The sequence below is a fragment of the Onychostruthus taczanowskii genome, unplaced genomic scaffold, assembly GCF_017590055.1.
Source record: "Onychostruthus taczanowskii isolate IOZ18803 unplaced genomic scaffold, ASM1759005v1 scaffold19, whole genome shotgun sequence".
Classification (NCBI taxonomy): Eukaryota; Metazoa; Chordata; class Aves; order Passeriformes; family Passeridae; genus Onychostruthus; species Onychostruthus taczanowskii.
In genome coordinates, this window is record NW_024499128.1 from 6,811,102 (window position 1) to 6,825,740 (window position 14,639).

The 14,639-nt window shown below is 42.5% G+C and overlaps 1 protein-coding gene across 1 annotated transcript; it reads left to right on the forward strand.

Moving 5' to 3' along the window:
- The first annotated feature begins 1,929 nt into the window (after window positions 1–1,929).
- KDELR2 (KDEL endoplasmic reticulum protein retention receptor 2) lies at window positions 1,930–14,520 on the forward strand. Its single transcript, XM_041401644.1, has 5 exons — window positions 1,930–2,135; window positions 8,646–8,746; window positions 11,151–11,309; window positions 12,369–12,621; window positions 13,307–14,520. Exons 1-5 carry the CDS (start codon window positions 2,045–2,047, stop codon window positions 13,339–13,341), a joined length of 639 nt encoding a protein of 212 aa, XP_041257578.1. The 5' UTR covers window positions 1,930–2,044; the 3' UTR covers window positions 13,342–14,520.
- The last annotated feature ends 119 nt before the right edge of the window (window positions 14,521–14,639 follow it).

The following is a 14,639-nucleotide window of genomic DNA, read 5'->3' on the forward strand; positions in this document are numbered from 1 at the left end:
GATGTCAGCTCTCTAGCTTTAATGTATCTATTAAATAGATTCCAGATATGCATCTGTCAGTTTTTATTAGCTACTTTTATTTCAGTATTCACCCTTTCAGAATTGTTGAGATCTGACATATTAAGTGTTCACATTTCAATCAAGCCTGTGTCAAACAGGCTGGTCCAGCCAGTGCTGTAAGACATGTCTGTGTTTTCAGACCTCACACGTGTGTGCAGTGATGGAGGTGCCTCAGCACTGCAGCTGCTGATGTTGTGGTTATGAATTTGCACTTTCTCCCCTCCTGTTGCAGTTGTACACAGGTTTGGGGAGTTCTGCCAAACGCTGTCGTCTTCAGTACAAATTCTCCAAATACTATATTTGGGTTTTTAACATGTATCCCCAAGTAGGCAACTCACTGGTGGTTACATCAAACATTATTTGATGCCAAAAATTATTCAATATCTGTTTAAAATAATTATTCTGTTAGAGTCCAGATCTATAAAACTTTTTCAATGCAACATCCAACCTCTTCTCTTAGGAAGTGGTAAGAGATACTATGGAGCTTGTCAAGAAGTTGCACTGCTCTGCTTGTAAACACAGTGTTGTAAGAGGACAGACTTTGATTCCTAATCTCTGAAAATAAGTAAATTTGTTTTTGTCATACAGTGGACACTTACTAAAAAAGATAAATTCAATAGCAGGTACTAATCAGGTCTCCCTTCTCAGGATTATGTAAAATCTAAAGATTTCAGTGTTTGTGCCACATTTTAAACAGAAAAATTAAAATATTTTAGTTAGGATCCTTTTCTTAAATTTCAAACAGTCCATAACCTTCTGCTGTGGGAACTTTTCACTGTATAAATCTGTAACAGTAAAGTCCTTATGCTATTTCCTCAAAAGGGCTGTGAAACAATGTAATCCAAGAGATTTTAAAGAAATTAGCTACCCAGCAAAGCACCACTATTTACCTGGAATAAGCTGTTACCCATTTTCTGCAACCATTGGAAATCCTATTCCTGGACGGCTACTCCTATTTTTCTTTGCTCTTGTTTGGATTGTTGGATTTTTTTAGAGTGAACATTGGAGAGTTATTAAGAGGAGAAACCTCTTTTGAACTGCCTACTGAATTTTGCTGGTCATGTCCTGTTTTAGGGATTAAGGACTCTGAAGAGGCAGTGTGCTGACTCTCAAGGCATGATTTTGAAGAAGTAATTGCTATTTTTTCTTTTTCTTGGAAGTTTACACAGAATCATGGAATTGTTAGTGTTGGAAGGGACATCTGTAGATCACCCAGTCCAACCCTCCTGCCAAGGCAGGGTCACCTGGAGCAGTGACACAGGAACGTGTCCAGGTGGGTTTGGAATGTCTCCAGGGAGGGAGAATCCCTGACTGCCCAGTCTTGTCACAGTGTTCTGCAACCCTCAATGTAAAAAAATTTCTTGTGTTCAGGTGAAACTCCTTGTGTTTCAGTTTATGGCCATTGCTCCTTGTCCTGTCACTGGGCACCATGGAAAAGACTCTGGCACCATCCTGTCACAGGGTGCCCAGAGAAGCTGTGGCTGCTCCACCCCTGGAAGTGTTCCAGGCCAGGCTCGATGGGGTCCTGAGTACCCTGGTCCAGTGAGCGGCATCCCTGCCCATGGCAGGGGGTGGAACCAGATGATCCCTAAGTGCCCTTCTCACCCAAACTATTCTGTAACTCCATGATTCTGTGACCCTCTTGGCACTCCCCTCTGAGGTATTTATACGTGCCGAGGAGATCCCCCTCAGTCTTCTCTTCTCCAGACTAACAAGGCCCAGCCCTCACAGTCTCCTAAGAGACACTCATCACCTTTATGGCCTCCGCTGGACTCTCTCTAGTAGCTGATGGAGATTTTCACACTGTTGGGCTCCAAAACGTACTAAAAAAAAAAAAAAAATTAAAAGCCCAAATGACTTTCACCCGGCGTGCACCGGCGCGGGGCTGCCTGGCCACGTCCCCGGGCCACGTCGTTCGGTGCCCGCTGAGCTTGCGCCATCTTCGCTCCCCGGCTCCGGCTGCGCCGCCGCCTCTGCCGCCGCCATGAACATCTTCCGCCTCACCGGGGACCTGTCCCACCTGGCGGCCATCATCATCCTGCTGCTCAAGATCTGGAAGAGCCGCTCCTGCGCGGGTGCGTGCGGAGGCCGCGGGGCGGGACCGGCCGGGTGGCTCCGGGCCGCAGAGCCCCGCGGGAGCCGCGCCGGGGCCGGGCGGCATAGCCCCGAGCTCGCCGCGGGGTGCTGCGATCGCCCCCGAAGGGCCGCGCCCCAGGGAGAGCCCAGCGAGCCGGGTGCGGCGGGGGGGTCCCGCCTGTCTCAGTGGCCCGGGAGGCGGCCCTGGTGAAGCGGGGAAAGGCGGGGAGGGCATTGACCCCGCTGGGTCCCCCCGAGCGCCCCCGGGGCGGGCGGGCAGAACTCGGCCCGGGCAGGTGAAAAGGGATGGTCGTTCGCGCAGGGGAAGGGGCTCTGCCCTCCTCCTGACCTCCCCGCGGCTCGGCCCCGTCCAAATCCAGCGCTGGCGCAGCCGGTGAGCAGCCGGGAGAGGGGGAAGGAGGAGGCGCATCCCCGCTCCGGGGTGGGGGTGCGCCGGCGGCAGCTGCATTTCCCTGGAAGGTGTTGTGGTTGCCATTACTTGTACTTTAATCCCTGTGTACCGCCGCTCCGGCTGTGTCCGGGAGGGTCGCTCCTTCCTTACGTAACTGCCCGGCGGCAGGCGAATGAATGGGGAGGCCGGTTTGGAGGGCGGGCGGGGGGGAGCAGTTCGTCCCCCGCGGGGCGAGCAGCCGCCGTGTCTTCATCCCTCCGTCCCTCCATCCCTTCCCTCGCTTGCCCTGGCCGCGCCCGGCCCCTGGGCCGCCGGTGTGCCCGGTTTGGTGCAGCGCCGGCCGCCGCTGGCTCGCGGTTCGCAGCCTCTGAAGTTTCCCTGCTCTCCCCTTCCCTCCGCGGCGGCCTCACGCTCCCCCTCTCCTTCGCTTTTGTGCAGGAATTGAGCTGTGCTTCGTGCCGCTCTTAGGGCTGGCGGCGGGTTTGCTGTCGGCCGGGCCAGCCCGCGGTGGGGAGCGGCAGGAGGGAGATTCCCGGCGGGAGCCGCGGGGCTGTGTGACGTGGCAGCGGGAGCTGCGCCGGGTCCCGGCCGGCGAGCCCCGCTCCGCCGCCCCCCGCCGCCGCTTCCCCCCCGTTCGGAACGGGCGTGCTCCAGTTCTTTGTGCCGTGCTTCGCTCTCTCCCTTCGGCTGTACGGTGTGGTGGTTGCAGGGAATTGCAGGCAGTTCCCATAGCTGCAGCGTAGCTGATTTCTTTCAGAAAACTGGGAGCTGTTGTCATTCAAAATGGGCATTTCCTTGCGGTGTGTGTTACGTGGGTCGGTTTTGTTGTGCACGGGAGTTTGGCTGTGAGCTTGACTTTGCCTTCTCTCCAGTGAGCTTCTCCTTCTTTAGTGAGGGAAATTGTCTTGAAATCAGTTTGCCATGTTTTGATGATACTGTTCAAATACCCGGTTAGCACTGTTGAACAGATGAATCTGTAAAGTTTTCAGTTAAAAGCATGAAGGATTAGTTTAAGTTGTAACCTGAAATAACTGAGAATGGGGAAATGAAAGAGATTTACACCACAGGTAGGAGGAAGTACAGGTTCTTTATGTTGTCATGTCAAATCACCAGCTAATCACTTGGTAGCACACCAAAAAAAACCAGTAAATGGATAGTTTTGTTTTTTAAAAAGTAAACAAATGGCTTTGGCTTTAAACAGACTTAAAGTAAAAACTGTTCTTAACTTTACAAAAGAGGTCAAGCGAGTGACTCCATGGCCCACATGCAGCAGCAGTGCAGAACTATTGTTCCTGAGGTCATGGAGCACAAGAGCACCTTCCTGATGAACTTACCTGGCTCGGGCTCTAGTGCATCGCAGGAATCCTGCCTGGATCTGGCAGGAGAGGGCCTTGCCTCCTCCAGATCTTGAGTAAAGCTTTGTCCTGTGTTTGAGAAATGCAGTTGAGATTACAAACAGCAGGAGGGTTAATGATCTAAAAACTGAATGTCATGTAATATCTGAAGAAAGAAAATGTGAAATTCTATTGCAGGGCTGAGATTCAGATAGGGTTTGAGCCAAGAGATTCTTAAGTGACCTTTGGATGTGAGGTTATTTGCATAGTATAGTACAATGTGACCTGGTCCCATCTTTCTGCTTAAAAAGTGGTCTGATATTGCTTTCCTTAGGCCAATTGTGATTGAGAATCTCTGCTACTAGGGGTTTATTGATAAGAAAGCAGCCTCACACCAGTCATTGGTACAGCTTTCTCCAGGACAGAAAAGTAAACAGGCCTGTATCACATAGGTGATACAGATCTCCCCTTTCCCAAATTAGCCAGTGTCCCTGGACACAAATGCACATGCATGAGCTCTTTCAGTAGAAAATACTTGCTTAATTCATTTTCCTGAGGAAAAAAAAGCAAGCAGAAATGTGTTTGTCTAGGGTTGTTTCTTTGGTGTCTTCTAGTTCTGCCTGAGTCCTCAGGAGTAAATCCAGATTTGTGTTGCTGCTGTGAGATTGGTGTCTGAGGCCTAACAAGTTTGTCTAGAATGAGAACATGAATATCTCAGAGGAATACGAGCAAAGAATTTTATTTTTGGGGCTCTATTTTGTTCCTCCTAGTGGCTCATTGTTGTCAGTTGAGGTTTCTATTGATGAAACTGTTGTAAATATACATTTGCATATGTTTGTAAAGTCATTAATGACAATAACCCCTAAGTAGTTACCAGTTAATGTTAAGCATCTACAGAGAGCCACTTATTAGAGGGCTTTCTGCCATTTCTTTGCATAGTTATTAGAACCATTTATAAATTAAATAAACTTATACCTCGTGGTTATTGGTGACTAAGGAAACACAGGCAAACCAGCTGCTGCTTTAACCGTGCACTTTTGCAGCAGTAGAGGCTTGGAAAATAAAGAAGGGCTTCTAACTGCAGGCTGTGATCCATGAAGAGCTGGCAAACCACATGGTGCCGACTCCTCTCTTCTGGTTGCGTCTGTGTGTGTCTGAGGCCTTTGTTCCAGGAGAACTCAGAGGCCTGTAAAAGCAGCTGGAAATGAAGGGAGACAGCCTGTGCACACCTCTGCTGCAACCTGCTGCTTTTTGAACACTCCTAGTCCCCATTTTCTTTCTTTCTTTCTTCTTCTAATTGAAGAAGATGGGTAAGGCTAGGCTGATCTGCACTTCGAAGCAGTCTGTGTTTGAGAAACTTTTTTTTTTCTTTATTTAGTCAATAGGTTGAAAAGATAACAAGGGGAAAGCAAATCAAATCTTGATTTCAGAATTTTAGAGCTGGCAGGGAAACAATTTTTTTTGCATGTCTGGTTATTTAAGTTTCCAAATTTAGAATTTGGAAAAATGTTTGCCACTCAAAATAACAGTTCAAAAATCATTAGGAAGAGCCATGGAGAATGTAGTAGGTAACTCCATTATCGACATCATGTCATAACTAGGAAATTCATGAGACTTGAGAAATCTTGTGCTTTCAAACATTGTCCTGTTCAGACTGTATTTTCTTACCCATTTAAAGTCAAATTAGGTTGTTTGCACTGCAAATTACTGTCTGAAAATTGATTCGCATTTCTCTGTGCCATTTATCAAGTGTTAAAGGTGACCTGCGGTTGCAGTGCTGTCCAATTATAAGCTGTATACCCTAAAAAAGTACTATAGATAGTAAATGTGTAGTACTTTTGCTAGGTAATGTAGCTGTATCTCAATTTTATGTGTCTATTGTGGAACAGATAATATGCTAAGGTGAAGACTTCTGACAGTACTTTGCCATAGGCTGCTGCTAATTTGTCTGTATTTTCACAAAAACTGCTGCTTTAGGTAGATTTGAAATTTTTTCTCTCCCTTTGAAGGAGAGTATTCTCTTTCTCAGTTGGAAAATTTGTCTTTAAAATTAGGTTGGGTTTTTAAATTGGAAGCCAGCAGTCTTAATGCTGGTACTTATTAGCAGAACCAAAGAAGTTGTGGTTCTGTGGGTGGTGTGCACTTGTTACAGAACTGAACTACTTTGTTTTTAAAAGTCTGTGAAGTTTCCATGGCAAAATATGGACTGACCTTCCTTAGAGGAATTTTTGTTTGTAGGTTTTATGGCTGCGATGTGCAGTTTGTAGTTGGTAAGTGCTGTACACACTCCACAGCTCCTGCCTGTTGTTCCTTACCTGACTCACCACAGCAAAATGAAGTTGATAAGAAACTACTACAGTTTCAGCTCTGCCCTCCTGCCTGGCTGTGAAAATCACCTGAATTAAAGTTTCATGCTATGGCTTTCAGCCAAGCTGGAGTGCAGAGGTTGAAGGAGTTTTTCCATGTGTAAGGATGAAACGAAATGGAGAGGTTTGGCTCTTCCAAATTTGAACGCAGAGCTTTGGAAGAAGAAATAAAACCATTTTTATTTAGTTCAGGAACTAAGTAACATTTGTGGGAGTAAAAGGAAAGGGAGAAGGATGAGATTTAGCATAATTGTAGCCTCAGTGTATTGCAGTTGCCAGTGGTGAGGCAGGGTCAGTGCTGTGACCCATACATTGATACATTTCCTAAAGTCTTAAAATGCATCAAAGTCCTACAACTGTTGTGTTTACCTGTTCCCTCGCCTTGGTTTTGTTTGTGGTTAAGATATTTCTCCCATCCCTTCATAGGCCTTTGGTTTACAATTTAAACCTTGCCTAGTCTAGTCTAGCCTACTTTTACTTGAATAGTTTAATCTTGAGTCTAGGGTGGGTTTCAGGATTTCACAACTATTCTAGATTCAAAAATCAGTGAGAGTATTGAAAGTCTTAATAGAAATTACAGCTTTGGGATTGAGGAGGCAAGATTGACAATGGCTTAGAACAATTTGTCAAGTATGTTATATGTATTTATGACAGAATATCTAGATCCAAATTTATAGCTGTTATCAATAATTAATGTCTCTTATATGCTGATGGTTTTTAGTTTTTTGTTTGTTTGGGTTTTTTTCCTCCCTCTGTTCCCAGTTATTTGCTAAAAAGAAAATAGCATGCTAAAATAAATAATTTAGCCTAATTATATTCTATTATTGTATTATAGTCTATATCATGTGTTCTGTGATCTGTCCAGGTGGATTTCTTTGTCCTGTGGATTCTGACCTTAGGATAGCTTTGCTTGCTGGGAGGTTTTATTGGCAAGTTGTGATGCCAACGAGCACACCTGGGATGAGCCCAGACTGCTGCTTCAGCTACAATGCAGTTGTAGTTCAAGAAATGTCAAAATTTTTTTTTCCTAAATTTTGGGAGGTGGTTTGTTTTTGTTTTGGAGTTTTTTTGGGGGGGGCAAGTGGCATGTTTTGTTTGTAATACTTGCAGCTTGTGTTTTACAGCTTTGCAGCCTGCAGGTTTTGAGTGGTTTATGTTCCCTGTACTGTACTTGGGTGTTCTGTAGGTGGCACATCTGGCTCACCTTGCAGACGTTTCACATATGAAATTTGCAAACACACGCCTTTCTAATTGTTACTGTTTCAGCCATTCTTATACTTCATAGGTTAAAATCCTTCATCTGGAGCAGTTCATTCCATGTTCCTTAAGCTGGAGTGAGAAAGGACTTCAATGGCCATAGCAGATTGCCTTCTCCTAATTGCTTTATGGCACTGTTAATAAAAGCCTTTCTAGAAATATCTCTGTATAAAGGGACAAGGATTTTCAGCCTCTTCTGCAGAGTATTTTTCCCTCTTGTTTTTTGAAGAAGACTTGCATGCTTAGCTGAACAGATTCAATTATTTTCGCCCTGGATGACTTAAAACAAGAATAATTGGAATAACAAGATAGAGGCACGGAGTAGGTTGTTTTGTCCCCTGCTGTGACACACCACCACATCAGTATTATGGAGCGATGCTTCACCTCAGCTTTCGGAAGCTTTTAGTGACTGACTGTGCAAAGCTTTTATGCTTCTAACTGTGCTCTAGTGCCTGAAGTTAAGTACAAACAAACATTTTGACATTGGGGCTTTGACCTAGAATCAAAAGTTGCTTTGAAGATGCAGTGTAGATGTCTGACATTTTATCTCACTTCTCTTCCCTTTTAAAGTTTTGTTTTAGTACATAATAACATGTGGGTTTGATTGTTTGATGTTTTTCTCACCATGTGGTCAATTGAATCTGTCAATTGAATTGCCTTACGTTTTAAAATCTATGTATTCCTCTAAAATCCCATTATTGGTGCCATCATACCTTCTGCTTGTCACTGGGTTTGTTCTGTATTGCCCTTGTACCTTTCCAGCTATTCAGCATCTAAAGATTGTACTGAGGCATGTGACAGCATTCTGAGAACTGAAAGCTAATGCAGCCTTGCCCAGTGATAATACAGAACAGATAGCTTGCAGGTGATATTTTTGGAGATGACACTACCTGCTGTGAGTAACTTCTAAACCTTGTGTAGTGCCAGCACCTCTTCCAGTACAGGGTAACTTATGTTCACACTGCTGAGCTATATGGGCTTAGAATTCTGTTTGTACAGCTTGGGAATTTGGATTTTATCCTAATTTTGTGATCAACCTGCTTGAAAATAAAGGATATATCCTTTCTCATCCCAGTCATCAAATGTTTCAAAGCACTTTATCACTTTCTGAATGATTAATTATTTCCTTTATCACTTTAGGTATTTCTGGGAAAAGCCAGCTTCTGTTTGCACTGGTCTTCACTACCCGTTACCTGGACCTCTTCACTTCATTCATTTCATTGTATAACACATCTATGAAGGTAGAGTATGCTGAAGAGTTAGAAAAGCTAGTGAGGTTGCCTGCGGAGTGCATATTCCATTAATAAAAGCCATTTTTAATGGCCCACTGCACCAAAGCTGTAGATGGACTTTAGATTAAGAATGTGGAAGAGGGACTCGAAATCCTATTTCTTTTCTGCACTCTACATGCAATTTTTAAAAACTGTGTATATCAGGACTGTGACATTTAGAACAAATGACATTTTGGTTATTGAAAGTACAAGCTTTTGGAAAAATGGTTCAAATAAACTGTATTTCTCATTGGAGACATTAAAGCTCAAGTAAATCTCCTTTTATTCACTACAAGGTAAATTAGTATTCAGAACACACTGCCAGAATTGCAGCTACTGTCTGGTCAGAGGCTGATGAAAAGTTGGCATGAGTAAGCTTTAAGGAATGCAGCTTCTGTGAGTTATACCCCTGTCACTTCCCCACTGAATATCAGTGAGCCTGAATTTGAGTTTTTTACTTACTCATTCCTGCAATTTCTGGTGCTGAGCACAAGAAAATAAAGCAGTGCTCTGGGATAGGGCAGTATGTTTATGGTTTTTTTTAATCCAATTCCTTTATTTCTGGAATTTTTAATGCTTTTCTGCTTTAATTTAGAGGGCAGTATAACTTTGCCAAGAGGAAAGACTAAAATAATCAATAACACAAAATTGATGGATAAATTAGGGAAATAATACTGTAAAATAAAATTTTGTGTCTTGAACTCACACTTGCTTTCCCACAAGCAAAATGTGCATGCTTAAGTTTTAATATTAACAGTATAGATGAAGAACTGTGGATTAAATAAAATATTCTTGAAACAGAAGCTTTTTCCATATGTGATTTCTGATTGGAAGGTACAATTAGGTGCACTAAAGGAGAAGGTAGGGGTTTTTGCCATTTATTTATTTTATTGGTTGTGATTCAGGGCCATGAGCATATTTTGTTCTACAGCCCTCCTAACCAGAAAAGGAAGGAATGTGGAAATACTAACTGTCAAAATGGTAGCCTCTATTTCAATTTCAAAGGTTGCTGCTTAGAAAGACTGGATATAATTGTCTTATCAGCCCATTATTGTAGTGTAAGATGAAGCTGCTTGAGTGTCCCAACACAATTTTGTGTTATATTTATATGTATGTATATATATGTAGGAGTATATAATGTCACACAGTTGTTGAGAACTTGAGAGAACTTTAGCTGAGAAGTAGAGAGCTGAGATTCTTGAGATGAAGAAGTTTGTAATTGCAAGAAATTTGGGTTCATTCACACTTTTTCAGTGTCTTCTGTGATCGTACCTGCTGTGATTTGTTTACACCCATAGTAAAGGTTCCCTGTATCCTGTCCTGTGGTTCTTTATCTCCACTCATCTGGAGTGCTCATGTAGCAGAGCCTTTGGATTCTGAGCTCCTTAATACAGTATTTGTAGGATTTTGTCTGTGAGCAGAGCATTTAGTGATTAATAGCATCTGCAAACAGTGGGATTTTTAATCTGTTATTTCTGTGTTGCAGAGAACCCTTTTTTAATGTGATAAATGGTCTGGAACATTTAATCTTTGTGCTGAAAGTGGCAGAAGCTAAAATATTTGTCTAGTCTGCTGTACTCTGTTGACTCCAGGACAATGAGCTCTGTCCTGATGGTGGCAGATTGACCTTTAGAAAGTCTTAGATTCTCTCTATTCTGTTTTCTCACCTGTAAAATGAAGCTTTTTGCTTATTCCAGAGGGAATAGCTATAAAGTCTACTGTGCCATAACCATTCAAAGTGGCTAGGCATCAGCTCAGATTGAATTCTGGTTCATTGCTGCTCTCAGTCTTGTACGTTTTGGGGCCTCTTGGTTGGTGAAGAGCAGAGTCCAGTTGCCACTCTTCAGATTTTTAGAGATGTTTAATGGTCCAAAGCAAATCAGCTAGCTTGTGATATGTTAAATGGTTGTCTGAATGGGGATTATTGAATATTTTTTTAATTGCCACATGAGCCACACCATGCTGGGCTTTTTGAATGTAGAAAAGCCCCTTCCATTATTATTGTGTGTATGCACCTGCACATTTTTAACCTAAATGTTTGGGGCCAGTGCTTCCCCTGCAGTTGCAAAACATGTATTCCTTCTCCAGTCACTCCTTTAGTTATGGAAAGGGTCTTCACCTTTGGGCAGTCATTTCAGCCATGGGCATGTGATGCTTTTGAAGCAACAAAACCAGTAGGGCCCAGAATCGCTTGTTTTGAATTTTTACTCTGCTGACAAAAGTTAAGCACCACCAACAGCCTGCAAAACCACGTAAACAATGCAAAGAATCTAAAAAGACCACGCTTACTCATCTTGGTGCTTATTCAGGGAGTGTGATTGAATCCTGGAACCTCTGTGGATTGTTTTGGGGTTGTTTCTTTCCTTGCCCTCAGCTTATCTACATCGCTTGCTCGTACGCCACCGTGTACCTGATCTACATGAAGTTCAAGGCCACCTATGATGGAAACCATGACACCTTCCGAGTGGAGTTCCTGATAGTTCCTGTTGGTGGGCTCTCTTTTCTTGTCAATCATGACTTCTCTCCACTGGAGGTGAGTTGATTGTAGGTATGAGATGATATTTTTTCGCTGAAATATTTAGAAGGTGAGGATGAGCATTTTTAGCCTGACAAGTGAATGGTTGAAGGGTGTCTATGTTTAGTAGGTTCAGCTAATCCTTTCTTCAATGAATCTGTGTGGTGCAGATGTCTGCACAAATTTAAGGCACCTCAGGAAACCAGCATTTTTATCAGCATAGATTATTTTATTAAGCAGAAGACTGTTTTTCCCAGTACACTATGACAGCTGTATTAATTCAGAATTCCTTTTGTTCTGTTTGTTAAAGAAATCCCCAGGAAGGCAGTTTGTGAATAGTTGGTGCCACCTGGTGAAAACAAAAGGAATTATACTACTACTTAAATTTTATAGAATTGCAAATGGTCTTAGACTATAAAAACAAATTGCATTGTGTTTAAAGTGCAGCTATGTGTTTAATTGCAGAAAAATTGTATTAAAAATGTCATTGCAGAGAGTTCAAACAGGTAATTTTTTCCTACAAAATAGAGAGTAGCTTTAAATCCTTGTTTTGTGTGGTCTGAGCTGCATTTTTATATTGGGGTTAAATGAATTTATTACAGGGTAAGGCAATTTGAATTGCAGCACTTTGAGACATATTTTAAATTTTGTTCTGTGTTAACTCATTCTTTAAACAAATAGATAAAAAATGGAAGAACATTAAGCAGGGGAAGGGACTTCATTTTCCCTGCAGCTTTCTCAGCATGGACTGTGTAAGCTGCATTTCATGGTAATGTGAACTGGATGCATTCAAGTTCCCTCACAAGTAAACCTGTGTGTGCCAGCTCGACAGAGAGCTGGTTTGGGAGTCTGCTGTCTGCCAGGGGAATTCCCTCCTCCCATCCTCTGGCTGATTATAAAGCTTTCACTTAGTTTTTCCTGTACCAGGGAAAGTTTGCCAAAATACTGGAGCTGTATGAATAGGTATTCATCCGTCCATAACATTGTTAGAGAGTGAAAAGTTGAGCCAAGTCAAATGTTTTCTGTCCTGCTGTTACCAGTAAGACAGTTGGATATACCTGTGGTTTTTCCTTTCAGATACTGTGGACCTTCTCCATCTATCTTGAATCGGTTGCTATTCTCCCTCAACTTTTTATGATCAGCAAAACTGGGGAAGCAGAGACCATCACTACTCACTATCTTTTCTTCTTGGGTCTGTACCGTGCCTTGTACTTGGTCAACTGGATTTGGCGCTACTACTTTGAGGGATTTTTTGACCTCATAGCTGTTGTTGCTGGTGTGGTCCAGACCGTTCTGTACTGTGACTTCTTCTATTTGTATGTTACAAAAGGTAAGAAATACAGTAACTTCCAGCTTCAGGTTGTGGAATGTAGCAGTTAACAGGTTCATAGGGGTCTGCTACATCAGCATTACAAGCTCGTTAATTCTGTGTGCCAATTAGTTCAGAAATATCCTTAATTTATTGAGTACACTTTCTGCTAGTGTGGGGCGTTTCTGAGGGGGTTTTTTTGGGTATGGGTAGAATATAAATATATAAGAGGTCTGATGAACTTTTGGAAAAACTTAATTATGGCTAAATATATATTGCTGTTGCCTTCCATGGGTAAGCATGATCCTCCTGCTTCCCCTGACCATGTGCACTGTTACATGCAGATCCTGTGCTTACAGACACCTTTCTCAGTGGTTTAGATACCACCAAGAGTTGAAAGTTTCCATCATGTAACCACAAAACTGGTATTTTAGTCGTAATTCTTAAGGGGCTGTGGTGGGGGAGCTAGTATGTTCTTTGAGGATGAAAAGTGGGAACTCCAGGGTGCCACAAGAGGGCAAGGTTAGATTTGTTAATTCTAGTTCTACCAGTATGTATTGAAGAGAGAGAGGCAGCCTAGGAGGGCTGTCTGCAGTGGGCCCATTTGGTGTGGAAGGTTTTGGTCCCTGTGACATTCTAGCAGTGACATTCTCCTGCATCACAACTTTGTTTTGCTGACTGCTTTATTTCCCACTTCTCCTTGCAGTTCTCAAGGGAAAGAAGCTCAGTTTGCCAGCGTAAGTGCCAAAACATCACCAGCATCTGTCCTGTTGGATGCTTGGACAGAACAATCCTTATCACAAGCAAAGGTGAAGATGCTTGAGACAGAAAGTCAGAAACACAGCTCTTTATAGTGCAGGTAGTCATCAGCGGCTCTGTAAGAACGGAGGAAAAACAACCAGCAGATTTCTGTTTGATGCATCTTGCCTTTATCTTTTTTATTACTATGTATAAAGATTTTTTACATAAAGAAACTTATACTGTATTAATAAATTCAGTGTATGGTTTCAATTGGAATAGTTCCAAAAGTGAGATTTTTGTGAGATTGTTTATGACCAGGAACAAGTGCAAACGTTTTTTTAATTTTCAAGATTTTCTTTGAAATGACTGATTTTTTTTCTTTTTTTTTTTCAGTGCACAAATATGTGCATCCTTGATGGATGGTAGTCATCTGTTCTTTCCCTTTGATTCAGTTTTCATTCCACTATATTTATTTTTTTTCCAAAAGGCGAATATATGTCAACTCTAAATCTGAAACCACCGATGTTTGATGTGATGTGCTGGTGCCCAGTCTTTGTGCCATCTGCTGACATGGAGTTCCTTATTCAAAATATATGCTGGTGCTAGAAGGGGAACAGTCACATTTTGAAGTTGTTCCCCTTCTAAAACAGACTGATGGCAAGAGGGTAATGAGGAAATCACTCGAGGCCACAAGGACGGGCTCTGTCTGTTCTGCCATGATGTCTGGGAAGGTAATCCCAATAATGAAAGCACTTGGCAGCCCAGGCTGTGAGGGGTAAGAGATGTGATTGTGTTAATTAGTGGGAAATGTTTGTGACTGTGTTGTTTGTTCAGGAAGAGAAGGTTAAATATCTTGGATGTCCAACCCTGCTCCACCCTTACAGCTGTGGGAAAGGGAGACTTGTAAGTTGTTGATTACAGAAATCTGTGGGTGATCATTTTAAACAATATCTACATTTTCTTATTAATGAATGCTTTATAAGCAACTTCCATGTTCAGCTTCAAGTGGTTTTCGATGTCACTTTTGGACAATTAATATTTTTTTTATAAACTTTTCAGAATCAGCAGCACCAGTTACCATTCTTCATCCTTTAAATGATTCCCTTTTTTTACTGAGCTGTTGCATGATTTATCCTGTGTTACCATCCTCAATAAACACTTTATGAAATGGTGAAAACATTTTGGGGTTTTTTTCCTTTTTTCATTCTTTGAATGTGAAAGTGTTCTATTTACCTGGGACTGGCTGAAAAGTTGGGGTGAGGACGAGTTGCTCAATGTCATTGCTGTATTGAAATAAA